At 42.9% G+C, this 19,534-nt stretch overlaps 1 protein-coding gene across 1 annotated transcript in view; it reads right to left on the bottom strand.

Annotated features, from left to right (window-relative positions):
• Positions 1-1,512: 1,512 nt before the first annotated feature.
• Positions 1,513-19,534, bottom strand: part of LOC101281727 (ALK receptor tyrosine kinase) — a 106,075-nt gene continuing 88,053 nt past the window's right edge. Inside the window, exons 17-20 of the mRNA XM_033425216.2 lie at positions 19,389-19,490; positions 12,045-12,179; positions 11,270-11,360; positions 1,513-9,383 (exon numbers count right to left, since the gene is read on the bottom strand). Of these exons, the coding sequence (XP_033281107.2) occupies positions 8,700-9,383; positions 11,270-11,360; positions 12,045-12,179; positions 19,389-19,490 (1,012 nt within the window). The 3' untranslated portion in view covers positions 1,513-8,699. The remainder of the gene's footprint in view (positions 9,384-11,269; positions 11,361-12,044; positions 12,180-19,388; positions 19,491-19,534) is intronic.

Here is a 19,534-nt window from a genome sequence, read left to right as displayed (position 1 = left end):
CAAACCTCTCTGCTAATGATAATCTGTATTTGCAGCCGCTGCTCAGCGCTAGCATCACAGCCTCAGCTCCACCTCAGATCATCAGGCGTTAGGTTCGCATAAGGAGCACGCAACCTAGATCCCTCGCATGTGCTGTTCACAGTAGGGTTCGCGCTCCTATGAGACTCTAATGCCACCGCTGATCTGACAGGAGGCTGAGCTCAGGCAGTAATGTGAGCGATGGGGAGCGGCTGTAAATACAGATGAAGCTTTGCTCGCTGGCCCGCCGCTCACCTCCTGCTGTGCGGCCCAGGGGTTGGGGACCCTTGTCCTATAGAGAGTCTTAAAAAGTACCATGCTTCTACTCAGCAAATGAAGTTATGTTTTTAGCTACTCTCCGATTATATTGTTTTGATGGACAGAGAGCCATTTAAGAAAAGAATGTATTTCTTTGGTTTTCTAAAATTGCTTAATTATCTTTTATATCAGTGGGATTTCATTTGTTTATTTAGGGTTGGATAGAAAACCTTGCGTTTATAGATTTCAAAATATATATAAATAAGTATCTACATTCTACTAAAAGGCTTTGTTTCTACATTTCCAGGTAATTTGATGGGAGTATTTTTTAAGTGCTGAAAAGTGTTGAGATACAGACATTTGTGGAATCTGAGCTGAGGCATTGAAATCTTGGTGAGACCGTTGCACTGTCTTCTCCCGAACTCCTTATCCCCTCTCGTGTGTTATTTTTCTCCTTAGCATTTACCACCCTTGGTCATGCTACAACTTTTTGCTCATTACTTGTCCTGTCCCTCACTGGATTGAGGGATGGGTTTTGACTGTTTTGTTCATCATTTCCTCCCTAACACCTGGAATAACACTTGGCACCTACTGCAGGCTCGGGAAGCATTTGTTAAATGAACAGAGGCAGTGGAGGCTGTCGATGGTTTAAAGTAGAGGTGTTGTCTCGCCAGCTTCAGCCGGGTGGGCTTGAGAGACCAGGCCGTGGGACGGGTAAATTTTGCTGGGTAGGGGAGGACAAAGGACAAGAAAGGTTTGAGTCATGGTAGCCCAACTTTACCCCAAAATAGTGACATGAAGGAGATAGAAGGATGTTGGGTGTCAGGGGTAGAAAAGGGGGCAGGAAAGACACAGTGGGGTCACCTAACTGCCTATCTATTGTCCCTGGGGCTGGTTTTGAATTTCTGTTGTGATATGATGGTAATTTAGGGAACACAGTAACATGTGTGGTCTAACACAGAAAGGATGAACTGGATCTCACCCAGGTGTGCACAGCATTGGTTTCCGGTGCCAAGCATTTTTGTTTCAGAGTTTTATTTTGGACCTGCCTATTTAGGCTATGTGATAATATTATTTAAGCCACGTTGACTGAGGCTAGAGACCTAATGTGTTAGGGATCATGCTTAGTTAAGAAATAGATCTAGTAATTTTAACCGTTCACTGGATATTTGTTATCTAAATGATTGACTCAGAGACATATAATATGTATCACCACATGGCAAGCAAGTAGGAGAATTTATTTTTTATTTTTCTTCATGCCCTTTGCTTCACTACACTTATTTGTAATACAAACACAGTAGGTAATACAAAACTCACATCACATATATTTTTAGTAATTGTTTAGTAATATCCCTTGGTACATAGGCTCTTATTTACAAACAATGTCACATAAGCTGCTTGAATATACAACAGACATTCTTAGTGGAGCTTGTGTGTGGGCTGAACAAGTTAAGTAGATCATGTTAAGATTTTCTTACCAGCAGAATATGATGCCTTTGCGTAGGCAAAAAGAATTTTTTCTAGCAAAATTTTTGCCAGTGCTCCTTTTTACAGAAGGGAAAAAGGAGTTTATGGGGAGGAATTAGAGTAGATGGGCACATGTTACTGACAACAATATATTTTCATTATGCGTGGTAGAAATGAAATTTCTTTTCTGCTTGTAGCCTTTTCCCTTGACGAGAAAGGCACCAAGCGGTGTGGGAACCTTTTTCCTCTCGTCCCTTTAGAATATCTTATAACGAATAGAATTTTCACGATAAAGCAGCAGCAGGTCTCATTATTTTTCAGTTCAAATAGGGAAGTGTGGTCGTGGTGCTGCAGCAGGGCAGTAAGTTCTGAGTTATGTTAGTAAAGATACTCTAGGTGTTTAAATTGAGCCTATTAGCTTAAAACATAACCTGTCCCTAGTGATCACTGCCGTCATTTGACAAATGATCATAAATATGGTTTTAATTTCAGCTCTAAAACCCTAAATGAACCCAGATGTCAAGTTTGTTGCTCCTGTAGATACGCAGGTCCTTACACTCAGGCACACCTTGTATGCTTCTGTCCTCGGAGGAACTGGTCTTAGGATTGGATGTTTAGTCGGAGTTGTTTGAATTGGATAGATGAAATTAAATAGGGAGTATCAGGAAGCTACTTGCGCTGAACTGAATTTGAATTTGAAGCATTCCTAAAGTTTAGGAAGTTTAAATATCCAGATGCTGTGTTCTCCTTGCCCCGTGTTGATCTCAGAGGTTAAGTTCTTTCACCTCCAGCCTGATAGAGGTGTTACTCAAAGTACCCTTACCTTCTTGAAGACTGGACTAACTATTTTTCACATAACAAATCAAATCAGACTGACATGGAAATGAATCATGTTAAAATTACATGCACAGCTTCAAGCCGTTCTTTTTACTCTTTCTCTAATACGACTTCCGAGATTCAGCTTACATCTCAGTCAGCAGTGTTGTTGATGACACTGGCTGTCCCTGACAGTTCTTGTTATGAAGGATAGGTGTTACTACACAATATCTTTGGGAAAAATCCTAAAATGGATTTTAAAATGAATTTTAATAGTCATAAAAGTCCCAATTGGTGACAGGGGAAAGTAGATTTTGTATTATACACAATAGAGAAGAGGATTAAAGTGAAAGTTTTCAGTCTCCTTTATTGAACCTGCCAGTAAAAATGGATTTCTAATAAGAATTCCAGTAGATTATATGTATGTTTAAAATGTTGTGATTTTTCTCAAGCGATCTTTTCTCTTTCTTGAAGGGACTAGGGCTTAGGGAAGTAAGAAATAGCATGAGATTTCTTGAGGTCTCACTTCACACTCCTTGGGGTGTGACAGAGGAAAATTCAGTGTCATGTTCTGCTTTAGTTTCTTTTATAAAACATCACCGGCTGCTAACTGGTACATACATGAGGAAAAAGAATTTGTCTTTAATCTTACTTTACTTCTTACTGAGAACTGTGAACTACCACATAAATATAATTTTGAAATAATGCAAAAATATTTAAACTTGTTTTTCTCCCCTCAACCGTTGGATGCGCTAAAATGTAGACAGTTGCCTGCAGTTGTCACAATCTTCTCTTGGTCTTTTGCTGAGGCATTTGAGTTGGCTATCTTTTGGGGATCCCCTACTACTAGATCCGCTACAACGCTATATAATTCGGAACAGGTTTCCAAAAATTGCCCTCCAGTGGCAGTGGGTGTCTCCACAAACCCGAAAAGAGGGATTCTCTCCAATCCAACGGTGACTGGGAGAGAAGACTCCTGTCATTAGTGGATTCCTTATCATCATGGTTCCATGATGCTTGTTCAGAGATGCCTGACTCCACAGACACTGCCTGGTCGCGAACGTGTGGCCTGTCCTGGGCTTGTTACTCTGGGAATGAGCACTGACAGCAAGTGCGTCAGATCTGTCATCGAGTATTAGGTGTGGTAAAAGATAACGCTTCAGGTGATAAGTTGCATGATTTTACTTTGCTAATAAGGTTGCCACTGTGGCAAATGTAATAGAGTAAGTGGTGCCGTGGTGAGCGTGAAGGGCGCTAAACAGACGTGATTCTCACAGTCCTGCGTCAGCTTTGCTTCTTTCAGGAAACCACCCCAGACAGCAACTTCATTTTGCCATGTTAATGATTTTGTGATTTGTTACAGAGATCTTTGAATAGAACAATAAACAGAGAACTGATGCTAAACTTCTTTCTGGTCTGCTTTTGTATAAAGGTTAAATATAGGCTCACTGGGATTGTGCACTGAACTAATTGGCTTTGCCTCGGAATGGATTAAGGGTCTCACACACACACACACACACACACGCACGTGCGCACGCACACACCGGTCATGTCCTACCAACTGTGGGCCAGGTGTTGGGATTTACCTTACACAGAGGTGAAGTCTTACAGAATCATAGACTTCAGAATCAAAGGAAGGGGGCCTCTGAGACCAAACTGCTCATGTTTTTAAATGAGAAAGTGAGAGTTCAACTTGCTCGGGTCATGTAGGTAGGTAATTGCTGTCTAACTCCTACGCCCTTAACTCCTGCTCGGTCTGCCTACTGTTTCTCAAATAATTGATGAGCGCTAAACCATGCAACATATCATAACCATCTGAGGTTTTAACAGTCTGATAGTCATCTCTACTGGCAAATAACCTCTCAAGATGTAAACGCTCTAGGGAGCGTTAATCTACTGGTTGCTAAGGCTTAGTGAGTTCATTTAGTAAGACTGCCTTTCAGCTAACATCGGCTGAAAAGCACCTACCCAACGAGCCTTTTAGTGATGGCGGGATAACTAATTGTGAGCAATTGCTTTCAAGGAGGCAGTAGGCCATAGCAGATGAACGGAGTGGGGCAACTGCTGGAGCACGTGTCAAGCAGAAGGATCTGAGGAATGGACAGCGGACGGCGCTGCAGGCAGACCCGGGACCTGCGGTTCTCCTACCCTGGTGGTGCCGTCTTTACGTGGAAGGGTTACACGCGTGTTTACATTTACTGAACAGCCGAAGAGGGGAGAAACGTCGCTCTGATGCTGTGGTTAGTGTCCGTGTTCCTCCCTGCCCCCCAACTCCATGCCATATTCTTTTGTTGCACTGAGCTTTTCAAATGTTTTAAAGCTGTTAAGCTAGGGCTAAAAATAGCTTTGTACTTGAGTGGTGCATTAGAACTTAAACACACCTACTGAGGATACCAAATCAAAACAGAATCTGAATAGAAGCCTTACCAGTTGTTGTTGATAATTATCTTTTATTTTAGGGCATCTTGTGGAGGATTATGGGAATGCTGGTTTTCGTTTTGTATGTTCACACAACAGCATAGGGAACCATCTGCTGCAATGAAATTAGCAAAGTCAAGTTGTATGTTCTTGGGGGACCCATTTAAAAAGTCATTAGCTAAAGACAGATTGACAACACACTTCATACATTTTATGAATCTTGTCATAGGAAGTCTGTTATTCAGAGTAGTCTAAATTCATAAGCGTCATGTTTTAGGTCTACAAAGCTCATGTGAATTTTAATCCTACTATTACTGGAGAAAAATCTAGCAAAATAGCCTGATCCCTTAGAATTTCTTAGTGCTGTGCCGTGTGGATTTGGATGCAAAAGCCTCACATTTTATGGGCTGAAGTTAATCTGTGGTTACATAATATCTTACAGCTGTAGCGCTTACCAAGCACTGCATGGAGAGGCCAGAAAATTTTTAAAAAGAATTCATCCAATGGGTTAAATATCTTCCTTTGATGCTTATTTTTTAACACTAAGTGTGGTAGAGAGTCTTCACATTCTTCTTTTGCCCTGAAAGCCCTTGGTTCTGGTAGGGTTCTTGCTACCGTCATTAAATAAGTGACAGGCAAAGCCAACATGGCACAGAAGGGGAGCCGGGAGGGCCAGACGGGGGTGGTGGGGAGGGCAGGTGTGTAGAGACACACGCTGACTGTTGAAATTCTCCCCACACCCAACCCAAATCACTTGGGAATTCAAGAGGCATGAGAGGGAGTGCTTGTGCTTTCACACAATTTATAATCTTCCTGAGGGGCAGTGAGAAAGGGAAGTTATTATCCTTAGTTTGTACAATATATGGAGACGTTGAGGTATTGACAGGTCTGATAAGCCATGGAGAGCCAGGATTCACATCCTAATGGGCTAGAGAATCTGGTCTTTCAACTACTAAGTATACCTTACTCTTTCTAAAACATGAAGTTCATTCCTGCTGTGTTGATTGGCTGTCATTTTGAGGTGCCACGTATGGATAAACTGGTCATTCCTCACAGATTGCTGATTTCCCAATGGAACGATTGTGAACTCTGATGAGCTTCTTTCTAGACATGGAATAAGAATAATTATACTAGCTTATGGTTTAATTCCCATAACATCTACAGACTTTTAATTGTGCCTGTTCATGTTCTGGGTGGGACTTTGCATCATAACTAATAAATATGTGAGTCCACAGCATCTGTACAAATTGCTGGAGCCATATGGCTGGAGCAATATTGAGTGTACAACAGTCCAGATTAATACCGTGCCAATACCTGGGCTTACAGCGAGTTAAATAAAACATCTTGAGGACGTTATATCTCAGTGTGGAGTTGTTTATTTTCCACGTATACAAGCTTTTAAGATTGGACTCTCATTTACACGAAAATTGATACCAATAAAGATGATTAGAGAGAATCAACAAATCAATCTCAGTGGTAGTAAGGCACAACCTGAAAATGTAATGGATCTGTAGTTTTTAAGAAGAGAAAGGGCTAAGATTTTTTTCCTTGTTAATGAAAGAGTTGGCTATTTAACCACGTAACATGCTCCCTGTTTCACTGGCTACTGGTGTTACAAATATAAAATGAAATTGTTCTTCTCAGTTTTGACAGCTCTCTGTCATCCTTTGAGGAGAGTGTTTTTCAAAGTGTGATTCTTGCACCCCTTCAGGTGGTTTACAAATTAGACTAATGTTTATATAATTAGACTTGACTTCGCACCAGGCATGAGCTAAAACTTTATTGATAACAGGTATTTAGAGATGAGTTCATGGATGGTTCATCTTCATGTGTGTCTGATGAAAATATTTTTGGCAGTTAAAGGAAAAGTGGTGTCCAGGGTGTCAGTGCTTCTAGAGATGTGCAGAACTACTGACTAGGGCAAGGCTCTGCCATGGGAGGAATCAACACTCACTGGTCTAGTGTTGGCTTAGAACAGAATGGCTTTCCCACAACCAGAGTGAGACTTTTTGTTTTCTTTTTTTTTTTGCAGTACGTGGGCCTCTCACTGTTGTGGCCTCTCCAGCCGTGGAGCACAGGCTCCGGACGCGCAGGCTCAGCGGCCACGGCCCATGGGCCCAGCCGCTCCATGGCACGCGGGATCCTCCCAGACCGGGGCACAAACCCACGTCCCCTGCATCGGCAGGCGGACTCTCAACCACTGCGCCACCAGGGAAGCCCCAGAGTGAGACTTTTGATGTAGGTGAAATTAAGAAGGTAGGAGAAACGGTAGATAAACACTGTCCTTTCGCTTGGGAATGCTTAGTGCCTAACAAGCGATAAAAGATGCTTTCCTCCCAAAGTGATGTTTTGGCACAGCTACCACCAGAAAAGAAACTGGGCAGGAGAACGAAGGGGAGCAGAAAGAAAGAATGAGATAAAGCATCACTGCATATGTACATGTGTAAGGTTTAACAGATTCCCAACTCCTTTGCATGGAGATAAATTTCATCCGCGAAAACCAAGTTCAGAACTCCCATCCTAATGTCACTGCCAACCTCAGCACTCCAAGTGTTCCTTAGTTCCTTTACTCATTGCCACCCAGAGAAAAAATTCTCTTTTACCCTGTAGTTGACAGGTATACAGATTATGCTCTGTGTATTTCAGCAAATTTGTGTTTCCGTGTATGCTAGGATCACATGATTAAGGGAGCGAAAACTCGGGTGAAGCCCGAGAAGGAAGGATAGATACTGCATTCGTACCTCTTCTTAGGACCGTCGGAGGGCCTGCTACTCCAATGATCCACCACTAGTAGTAGAAACTTCAACTTGGGAAGCTTCATGATTGAAACTGTTGGAAGGTTTGACACTAATGCCCATGAGTGGATATGTTTCTCTGCTTCCATGTATCACTGCTGCTTAAATTTTTTCTTTTTAAATCATCGGAGTTTATTTTAGTGGAAAGTCTTAAAATAAGTAATTAATAATTTAAATCTTGAGTTTTCAACCCAGTAGGAAACCTCACACTCAGTTGTTCACTTTTAGTAGGAGGGTTCTCTTAAGGCATGAGGTATATTAATTGGATGTTGGAATCTCTCGATCTGTACCCGTGTTTTGTCATCTCAAAGCACTTTGAGTATTTGCATTTCATTTAGATGAGTGTATACACATTTTCTCTCTACTACCATAACTATTTACCACATTTTTACGATCGTCGATGAATCACCACAACTGAAAACATCCAAACGTCATCCACAGTGACGTTTCAGCGAGTTGTCTATGATTTTTCTTTTCCAAGTAAAGAATGTCTTACCCCGCGCTGACTCACTGCAGAGAACTCCCTTACTTCTGTTCCCTCTGTCCTCAAGTGGTCCATGCCCACATCAACAAGGTAAGGGAACATCTATGACTCCAACTAGGAAACACATGAGCGCTAGTTCTGCGTGCGTGGAGGCGGAGCGCACAGGATTGGAAAGAAACAGGGAGAGGTGGACACCAGCCGTGCGTCAAAACCCTGCGCAGCCCCGTTCGGGCCTCGTGATTATCATTCGTCTTTATGAGATTTTTCTCCTCTTGAAAGAACAGGATGAACCCGTGCTCAAAACCTCGTGAAGCAGTTTGAAAATACAGCTTGTGATGTGCCACTTCAAAACAAGTTGGCACAGAATGAAAAGTGACGTTTGCTCTGGGGCTTGCGGAGGGCCCGTTACCTGGCGCACGCCGCCCTCGGGCTGCGGCTCGGGCTCAGGGCGCAGGCTGGCTCTTGGCCGCGGGGTCCTCGTAGCGGCCCGGGCCCGGGGCGGCGGCCTCCGGGGGGAAGCCCTGCTGCTGGTAGCCGTAGTGGACGGTGCCGCACGGGAAGTGGCGCAGCCTGAACAGGGGCACGTCCCTCAGGCTGGTGGTCAGCGAGGACGGCTCGAGGAGCAGAGAGGTGCCTGGACGGTGGCCGGCGGCCGCGGGAGGCGGGATGGCACGGCCGCCCTCGCCGCCCGGGTTCCCCCTCTCGCGCTGCTCCTTCTTCGCCGGAGGATTGCTCTTTTTGGTGGGTTTCTCTGTAAACCAGGAGCCGTAAGTTGGGTTCCATAGGCTGGTGGGCTTGTTTCTGGACCCCTGGACTTGGTGCAGCTCCGAGGGCGGGTTGGACTGAGAGAATGCCATGTTAACGTGTCCCCCCTTCACGGCCAGCGCCCTGGCGCCTGGGGCAGAGGCCTCTGCGGCCACGGGCTTCTTGCCGGCTTTGCCCGAGGAGGTGGAAGGCAGAGCCGTGCGGGCGGCTGGCTCGCGGCCCTCCTCCCGCTTGGCCTGGGGAGCGGAGACCAGCAGAGGAGGGATTCCCTCAGGGTCCTTGGGCCTCATGGGCACCTTCTCTTCCTCTTCCACGAGGGGCCCGTATTCTATGGGCAAAGCAGTGTTGATCACATCTGGGTCCTACAGGTGGGAGAAATGGACGGACGGAAACTTTGAACCACAGGCCAAACATGTTGGATCTGGAATCTCCCTTAGCGCGGATGTCATCCGAACTTATTTTACAGATGAAGAGACTATTCAGTGTTCATTGGGAATCTGCTAATTTATAAGCACGGGGGAATAAGAAACGGGAACTCATCCTCATCTTTGGAGAGCTTGGTGGATAAGTACCATTACGGAAGTGCCTGCAGGGTGCTGGGAGAGGGTGCCGGGAAGTGGCCCACTGCCAGGGCAGGGGAGAGGGGTCAGGAAAGACTTCGCAGAGACCACCTTTGGGCAAATCTTACAGATTAATGGATTTAAAAGATTGTAAATTACTTTTAAAAATGATTCCTTTCAACTAAAAAGTCTATGTGTTTGACTTCAAGTGTGTGTGTGTTTGTGTGTGTGTTGGGGGCAAGGGGAGGGTAGGAGAGGAGAGACACACTATGTGGGCTTAACAGGTTAACCTCTAGTTCTCGTCTTTCCATTTCCATCATGTTTGGATGGGCTACACTTGATTATAACATTTCTGGGTGTAGTCATCGTATCATTACACGTGCCAATATCACAATGCAGTGGTTCTTTAACTAGTTTGTATCTGATGAAACCCAGGAAATACTGAAGTGCTACGAGGAAAACCGTTTACAAAATCAGCTCTGTGCTAGATCATTTTTACAGCAACAGACTAATACAGAAAAGCAGAAGGCAGTTGCCAGAGATTTGAGGAAAATCTGTGGTAGAAAGCTTAAAGTTGCAGAAACTTGATTCTGTAATATTTTATGCAAATTGGAAAAACCATTACTTCGGTTTAACAGAAAAACATATAGGTCCAGTATTCATCAGTAAAGAGTTTACGAGTAAAAAACAACTACCTTCTAATTCTCTCTGCTTTAGTCTTAATTCCTTCCCTATTAATCATTAATCTCTATAGTGAGTCATTCAAAATATGCTTGTACAGAGTTCCTTGCTTTTAAGAGGGATCTTATGTACTTTGGAGAAGAAAATTACTCCAAAGTATATATACTTAAGTGGATGTATTCCATTAATATTACAACATAATAACCTAAAAGCCACTGAACGTAAAGTTCTCTGAAAGAACCCCGAATAACTTGAAGTCTGTGTAGATAAATGCCTTCCGAGCCCAAAGGACCCGAAAAGATGGAATCATGAGGACAGGAAATGACTACAGTGTGAAAATGGGTTTGTCTATTGTCACAACTAAGATGAGAGGGAGTTTAGAGAGGTAGTGGCTTATTGTCTGACTTCTAAAATGTTCTCCAGAACTAGATATCCTGACGGAATGAGAGGCAAGAGAGGGAAAGAAAGCACATACAGCGGAGAGGAGGTAAGTGTTGGCCTGAAAGTGGTGCGAGCGGTGCAGAAGGAGGGGCCGCCCTGAAGGAGAGGAGGACACGGCTCCACTGAGGAGGGCGCAGGTGCAGAGACGAGGGAAACGGAGGGGGCGGGGGTTCTCACTTGATGGCCTCCTCTCTTGAGGAGGTAGGAGGCACAGTCGTCTGCAGAAATGGTATCCCATTTCTATCAAAAGAGGAAAAACTTAGTCCTTACTGACGGAAATGGGAGCGGGATGTGCGTAGGGACCAGCGGGATGGCGGGGAAGCTGTGTGGCTTGGACAAAACCTCTCCAAGCCTCAGCTCCTCTTAAGTGGCAGCGACTAGTATTTGTCTACAAAACAGGCAAACTGAGCTACTACTCATTTTACTTTATAGATAATTAACACTCGTCCTCATGATCATAACTCATGTTTCCTGGCTGGTGTAACTGTTATTTCCCATTTTGGTATTTGCCATCTGCAAGACTTTTCCATATAAACGCTGGCCAAGGGGGGCGGAAATGTTTATACCTGGGTGCAGTATTCAATCCTCTCCAAGATTATGGCAAAGTTGGGCCTGTCTTCAGGCTGATGTTGCCAGCACTGGGTCATTATCCGGTATCTAAAATAAGAACAAGCACATTAATTAAAATCAAGAGAAACAGGATGAAAAATACGTTTTTTCCCCCAGCACTTTTCTAAATGGGACTGGAATGGTACTGTCTTCGAGGGTGGGGACTCATCTTGTCCCGTGTTGGCACATGTTGCCCTCTGCTGATGGGCAGAGTGTGAAGGTGTATATAACATAGGGCTCGTGAACATGGACATCCTGGTGTTTACGTTACATATGTCTCCTCTCGTTCCATTCCTGAATTAAAGTCAGCTCTGGGACAGAATATTCTATTTCCCATCTGCCTTGTTTGTGGGAACGAGGGATGCCAGACAGGACAGCAGAAAACGCAGGGAATAGAAACACTTAAAGGAGACTCAAGACCCATGGTGCAGGGCGGCAGGGGCGGAGTCTGGGACACAGATTCCTAGGAGGTGCTTGAGGCGTGTGAGCCTGGTGAGTCCACAGCCTCCATCCAGACGACGGATACCTTTTCAGGTGTGACATTATTGCTTTCAAGGGGCTGGAAGACTAACCCGTTGAAGCCACAGACATAGTCCTCTCTTGGGGCATATTAAATGAGGTCAGCCATCTGGTTCCTTCATTTTAAAACAAAAAAGCATATGTGGCTGCAGGTATTCTTTGAAAAGGAAAACTGTGCTTAGTAACTTGTAGAAATTCCTAAAAGAGTCGTACACAGGCCCGGGGCAGTTCTTAGGTGGGTCCATCCGTCCTCCACTGGTGACAAACTCCAGAACCTCCTGGTTGCTTTTGCTAGGGTACGGCATGTATCCAAGAGAGAAGATTTCCCACAGAAGCACTCCGAAGGACCTGCGCACAGGACGGGAGATGTGGATACGGGTACACACACAGACACAGGCACTGACACACACACGTGTACACATACACGGACACACACATAAATACACAGACGCACATACATATCATATACACAGGGTCATAAACACAGACACACATACATAGACACACACAGACGTACACAATGTAAAATTTTAATTTTTTAAATTTCACATTTTTTCCACAATAAAGAACTCTTCATATGGAGAAAAAGAAAAGAATGAGAAAGTAGTCACATGTGAAGCTCCATAAAAACATAACCAGCATGTTATTTTTTTTTGTTCACGTTTCTGTGCTTAGATTTTTTTTTATATAATTGCTGTGATTTTTTTTTGCAAATTCCATTATAGCATAAACATTCTGCATGCTAATACCAACATTTTTATAAATAGACTTTGACATGGCTGTAGAGTGTTCCACTGAGTAGCTGTGCCACAATTTGCTGTATCATTTCCATACTGTTTTACATTTTTAAAATATTTAAAAATACTGTGCTGAACATCTTTATACATTTTTAAAAGGACAATTTCCTTAGGATAATTTCCTGAATTTAGAATTAGGATAATCTAGTAAAAGCTAGGATAATTTTAAAGGAATTACTAGGTCAAAATAATATGAACACTGAAACCTTCGTTACCCATATTGTCCATTTGACTTCCCAAGGGTCACTCTGATCATCAGCCAGCATTGTGCATCAGGCACTCCCACCAACACTGAGAACTTCTGCTGATTTTTAAGGTAAAAAATGGTAGAATATTTTAAATTATGTTCATTGACTTGATAATTAACACGGTTGAGTGTGTGTGTTAATTCATTTTTTTCTCCTATGAATGGTTCATATTTAACCACATGTTGTCCATTTTAAACCACATATTGTTTTGGTATCGATCAGTTTTTTGATTTATAGACAAACTTGATATATCAAAGATGTTAACCTTTTATCCACAATTCAAATAACTTCTATTAGTTGCTTTCTAATTCTCCTTTTTAGCATGCCAAAGATTTTTATTTTTAGGTAGTCAAATCTATTTAAAATTTTTTTTGTGATTTCCTCCATCTGTTTTATAGATTCTATAAGTCCTCTCTTTACCAGCAATTAGATGAATATTTGCTATTTTCTTCCAGTTGTATTTGTTTTTTTCTCTCTTCCCAAATCCAGTCGGAATTGAGTTTGGTGTATAGTGTGAGGTAAGGATGTCACTTTATTAGCTCTTCTAAAACCACTTTTTGAACAATACATATTCCTAAAATAATTTTCTCTTCAACTATTGACTGGTGAGTAAAACAGGTCTGTTCCAGGCTATCTATTCACTTCATCGATTTGCCTCCTTCTTGCACTGATACTACTCTCTTTTACTTTTTGTGTATTTATGTTTTAATATCTGGTAGGGCATTTTCCCCTTATTTCTCTCTTTTTAAAGAAATGTATTTGATTTCTCATTTATTTGCTTTAAGTGAACTTTATAATGATTTTTATCATGTTCCAAAATCATCTGCTTTGATATTTTGACTAAAACGTTTATTTTAAAACTTTAATTTCATAATTAGCTTTTTGACCAAAAAAAGAGCCTATTTTAATTTTTTGTGTCTGGTTGTAGTTTTCTGATGTTAATAAATATTACCTCAAAAATTGTAAAGAACTATAGTTCCTCCATCTCCTAAGGAACACAAAGTATTTTTTATTGACATAATTCAGGTGAAATTTCAAAGGTTCTTATGAGGAGAATTGGGCAAAGATATTTTCCATATATTTTAGGTGAGAAGGCTGAAGCAGAGGTTATTATACAGCTAATTCAAGACAGACTGGAATACATTATTAGATCTCTTAATTCTACTACCTACAGATTGCCTGGTGCATATATTATTCCTCTCTGTTTGGTGGTCTGCCCCCAAGGCAAAACAAAATAAGCGAAATCATGGATGAAACTGGCAGCAGGGCTTAAAGAATTCCAGCGATATGTTTTCTGCTTGTCTAGATAGACAGCTAGGGAGATAGATTGCAGTATCCTTTGAGAGAACCACTATATAGACTGAAAATAGGTGTTTATTTTCTTACTTTAGAGTTCAAGGGAGCAAGAAGTCATGCTGATTATAGAACGTGGATAATTTCAGGTAAGTAGTGTTGTCAGATTTAGCAGATAACCAGACAGGACACTCAGTAACATCTGAATTCCAGTTAAACAAGAAATACTTTATAGTATTAGTGTATCCCAAACACTGCATGGGACATACTTATACCAAAACATTATTCACTGTTCATCTGAAATTCCATTTTAACTGGCCATTTTGTATTTTATCTAGCAATCCTACAGATAAGGTAAATCTATATTTTGTATGCCAAATGGTTCTTTAATCACCTATAAGCTGAACCTGTCCTAAATAGGAACTACAAGGTCCAAAGCTTTGCACCAAAGCATTCAAAATCAAACAGAAACAAATATAAGAAAAAAATCCCACTCTGTTTCTCCTGGTATTGAACTTGCTCTGCCTGAAATTATAGAAATAGCTTAAGTGACTGCTGATGAAATTATTTTAAAAATTTGAATCAGTGAATATAATCTGATGAAAAATTTAAAGTCACAACTGTGCTGTGTTTATCACCTTTTAAAGCTAAACTTTATTTTCCTTTATTCATAACTTGAAGTTGGAAGATTGTCTCCAATTATGTCTCTGTGTTCACACTTTGCCTGCCCCTTCCATCTGAACCACCACTGGCCCCAATTATGGTAGAGGGTGGTGCGCACTTTTAGGAAAAATGGAAACCCCAAAGTTACTGTATCGTATTTAAATCTCCAGCTGATTCCATCCACAGTTCGCTGCAGTTCTCTGAGCTTCAAATTCATGTACTGCCATCTCCACCGGCCTATTTTAATAGACAACTCAGACTTGACATGTTCCAATGAGCTCTTTCTGCACCCAAACCATCTCCTCCTCCAGTCTTTCCAGCTCAGCAGTACCACTGTCCAGCTGTCTGCTCAAGCAGCAAACCTAGGAATCGTCCTTGATCTCACTCTTCCCCACACCTCCCACTCCACATCCAACTTAGCGCAGTCTTGTTGCCTACTCTCAAGACAGAGCTTGAAACTGACCACGGCCAATGGCTTCCACTGCTGCCACTAGGTCTAGCCCCTCTCATCTCTTATCTAGAAATGAGCAGTGTTCTCCTAACTGGCTTCTCATCTTCACCTGCCCCACTCCAGTCTATTTTCAATGGAAGCCAGAGTGATTTTTGTGTGTGTGTGTGTGTGTGTGTGTGTGTGTGTGTTACGTGGGCCTCTCACTGTTGCGGCCTCTCCTGTTGCGGAGCACAGGCTCCGGACGCGCAGGCTCAGTGGCCATGGCTCACAGGCCCAGCTGCTCCGCGGCATGTGGGATCCTCCCGGACCGGGACACGAACCCGCGTCCTCTGCATCAGCAGGGGGACTCTCAACCACTGCGCGCCACCAGGGAAGCCCTGGATTCCCTATCTTTCATCTCTGATGTTTTTTTTTTTTTTTTTTTTTTTTGCTGTGCCGGGTCTCAGTTGTGGCACATGGACTCCGTTGCTGTATGTGGGATCTTTTTAGTTGCGGCATAGGGGCTTCTTAGTTGCGGCATGCCTGTGGAATCTAGTTCCCTGACCAGGGATCAAACCCGGGCCCCCTGCATTGGGAGCATGGAGTCTTACCCACTGGACCACCAGGGAAGTCCCTTCTGATCATTTTTTACGATGATTTTATTTGTCTCCTTGGAAGCTTGCAGCATCTTGATCGCCACTGGTCTGAAATTTCATGATGATGTGCTCTTGTGTTACTCTCTTTATTCACAGTGCTTGGCACTTGCTAGATGCTTTCACTCTGGAAACATATGTCCTTCTGGGAAATCTTCTTGGATTATTTCTTTGATATTTTTATTCCTTTCATTTCCTCTATTCATTCTTTCTGGGACTCCTAGTTCTCAGCTAACTGGGTCTAATGGTCTAATCCCTTTAATTTTCTTTTCTTTCCTATCTATTCCATCTATTTATAGTTGTTTTATTTTCTAGAAGATTTATTCGACTCTGTCTTCCAATCTTTCCATTACTTTCACACATCTATCATCATCTTTTTAAAAACAAAACCTTTATTTTCTTAAGAACAGTTTTAGATTGTAAAGAAATTATGAAGATAATACAGAAAGTTCCCACATGCCTCACACTCAGTTCCCTCTATTTTTAGCATCTTACATTAATGTGATACATTCCTTACAATTAACGAGCCAATATTAAGGCATTATTATTAACTAAAGCCCATAGTTTATTGAGATTTCCTTAATTTTTGCTGAATTTCCTTTTTCTGTTCCAGGACCCCATTAGAACATCACGTTATATTTAGTTGTCATGTTTCCTTAGGCTACTCTTGACTTTGGCAACGTCTCAGATTTTCCTCGTTTTTGATGACCTTGACAGTTTCGAGGAGTACAAGTCAGGAATTTTCTAGAATGTCAAATTAGGATTTGTCTGTTTTTCTTAGGATTAGACTGGAGTTATTGGGTTTGGGGAGAAAGACCACAGAGGTTAATTGCCATTTCATCATATCAGGTGAAGGTACTTGCTATCAACATGATCTGTCACTGTTCACGTTGACCTTGATCGCCTGGCTGAGGTAGTGTTTGCCAAGTTTCTTTCTTCTCCCTGCTTTTCGCTCCCTGTGCTCTTTGAAAGGATGCTGCCATGTGCTGCCCACATGGGCTCCGGGGAACTAATGCTCCATCTCGTTGGAGGGCTCTCTCATCATATTTTTATATCCAGGAAATTTTTTTCCCTAGAAACATTGTTTTAAATAATCTTTTGTCTTTAGATTATGGTTGCAATAATATAACTTTCGAGGATATTGTTTTTAAACGTTTTCCTAAGCTTTCTGCATTCTTCTTCCTCCAAGTTCCTTTTTATACGTTTGCTTCCTTCAGATCAGAATCTTTTCTCAAGCGCTTGTTGATTCTTGGCTGTCTGTTCATGTATTAGGGCTGGGACACAACAAAGCTGAGGGGAAGCTCTATGTAGATGAGCCTGTCAAGTGGCGGGCAAACTGGCCCGCTTGTTTCACGAGGCGCGTTAGTCTCCTGGCTGCTGTAACAAAGTACCGCAGACTTGGTGGCTTAAAGCAACACAAGTTTATGCTCTCACAGTTCCAAAGGGTGGATGTCTGAAACCAGTCGCGTGGGCTGAAAGCAAGGTGACCGCGGGGCCACGCTCCCTCCAGAGGCTCTAGGGGAGAACTGTTCCTTGCCTCTTCCGGCTTCTGGTGGATGCTGGAATTCCTTGGCTTGTGGCCACATCTCTTCAGCCTCTGCCTCTGTCCTCTGTGTGTGTATGATACTTCCCTCTGCCTCTCATGCCACTTGTGATGGCATTTAGGGCCCACTGGATAATCCAGGATAACTGTCTCACTTCAAGATCCTCAACTTAATCACATCTGCAGACTCCTTTTTTCTTATAAGGGAACAACAGCAGGTTTCTGGGATGAGGACCTGATACCTCTGGATGGCCATTATTCAGCCCACTAGCACTTGTGGTGTCTGAAGTTTTTCACTTCATTGGTCAGTCCCTCCTTCAAGAATCTCCTCATCTCCTTCTGCCTAGCTGCCGTGTTCTTGGCACCGAGGGGATGGAGGGGGCATTATACCTTTAAGTAGGTAGACTTAAAAAAATATATATATATGCATGCTTATAGTAGAGAATTGCTGATGTCTGATGTCCCTAAGGCCGGAAAGACTTTAGTTCAACCTCTTCAGAGAAGGAACCCCAGCCCTGTGTGATGGTAGAGGAGGGATGGGGTAAGGGAATGATCTAGTTACTTTTTAAACAGATCTGTAACTCATTTTCCTCTCTGCTGCACCTCTACTTTCAGAGGTGCCGGCACCTTCCATTCCTGGGCCTTTCTGGGGCTCCTGATCAGGCAGAGTGAACAAGGCTGCTTCTGGATGGCCCTAGATATCAACTTTCTAATTTTCTAAGTAAGAGACCACTTGTCTGTAAACTCTCCAGTTTCCCAAATTTTGTCGTTGTTGTCTTTGACCTTGTGGATTTTTATGCAACTAAAAAGACTCCCTTGTATATGTGTGTGTGTGTGTGTGTGTGTGTGTGTGTGGTGTGTGTGTGTGTGTGTGTGTGTGTGTGTGTGTGTGTGTGTGTATTTTGGGAAGGAGCACAGGTTCAATTTGCCATTTAAAAAATTATGTGTTGCTCTTACAGGAATTATGTAAAACAGTATGGAGATTCCTCAAGAAATTAAAAATAGAACTAAAGATCTAGAAATCCCACTTCTGGGTATACATCCAAAAGAAAATCAGTATCTTGAAGAGGTATCTGCACTCCCACGTTCGCTGAAGCATTATTCACAATAGCCAAGATATGGAAACAACCTAAATATTGACGGATGGATAAATGGATAAAGAAAATGTGGCATGTATATAAACCACAGAATATTACTCAGCCATGAACAAGAAGGAAGTTTGCCATTTGCAACAACATGGATGAGCCTGGAGGACAGTATGCTAAGTGAAATAAGTCAGACACAGAAAGACAAACACTCAGAAGCGGGACCATGGACGCGGAGAGTAGAATGGTGATTGCCAGGGGCTGAGGGGAGGGGAAGGGGAAGATGTTGGTCAAGGGGCACAAGGTCTCAGTTATGCGGGATGAATAAGTTCTGGACATCTAATGTGCAGACAGTGTTTTCCAAACTGATTTTTAGCTATAGAAGGGGTCTCACCACCACCATCACCTGCAGCACTTTTGTGCTGATAATTATTTCCTTTTCTCCATGATTCTGTCAATGGGGAGAATTTCATTGATCAATTTTTCTAGTCTTAACTCAATGTTGCATTCCTGGAATAAATCTAACTTCGCTATTATGTGTGGCTCTCAGTGTGTGGTCCCCCAGCTGCAGCATCAGCATTGCCTGGGAACTTGTTAGAAATGCGACTTCTCAGCCACCTCAGGCCTTCTGAATCCTAAGCTCTCAGGGTGGGGGTCCAGTGTTTACCTGTGTTTTACCAAAGCCTTTCCGGTGGTTCCGATGTACGCCAACCTCTGAGAGCTCCCGTAGGAGAGGTGTGTTGATTCTTCTTACCCTTCCCCACGAGAGTGTGGGATCATTTGGCTCTCGAGCTCTACCTTAAGGCCCACGGTGGGACCTGGAGGAGGGCGGCAGAAAGACTCACCACGTATCTGTTTTAGAAGTAAATATTCCTTCCATGAAGGCCTCCGGGGGCATCCATTTGACCGGCAGCATCGCACAGCCTCCCTTTCGGTAGTAGCTCGCTCTGCAGGGAGGAGAGAAAAGCGGACTGGGTTCTGGAAATGGCTC

Source organism: Orcinus orca, chromosome 13 (assembly GCF_937001465.1).
Source record: "Orcinus orca chromosome 13, mOrcOrc1.1, whole genome shotgun sequence".
NCBI classification, from domain to species: domain Eukaryota; kingdom Metazoa; phylum Chordata; class Mammalia; order Artiodactyla; family Delphinidae; genus Orcinus; species Orcinus orca.
The sequence above is the reverse complement of the archived record's forward strand: the minus strand, read 5'-3'. Positions and strand labels throughout refer to the sequence as shown.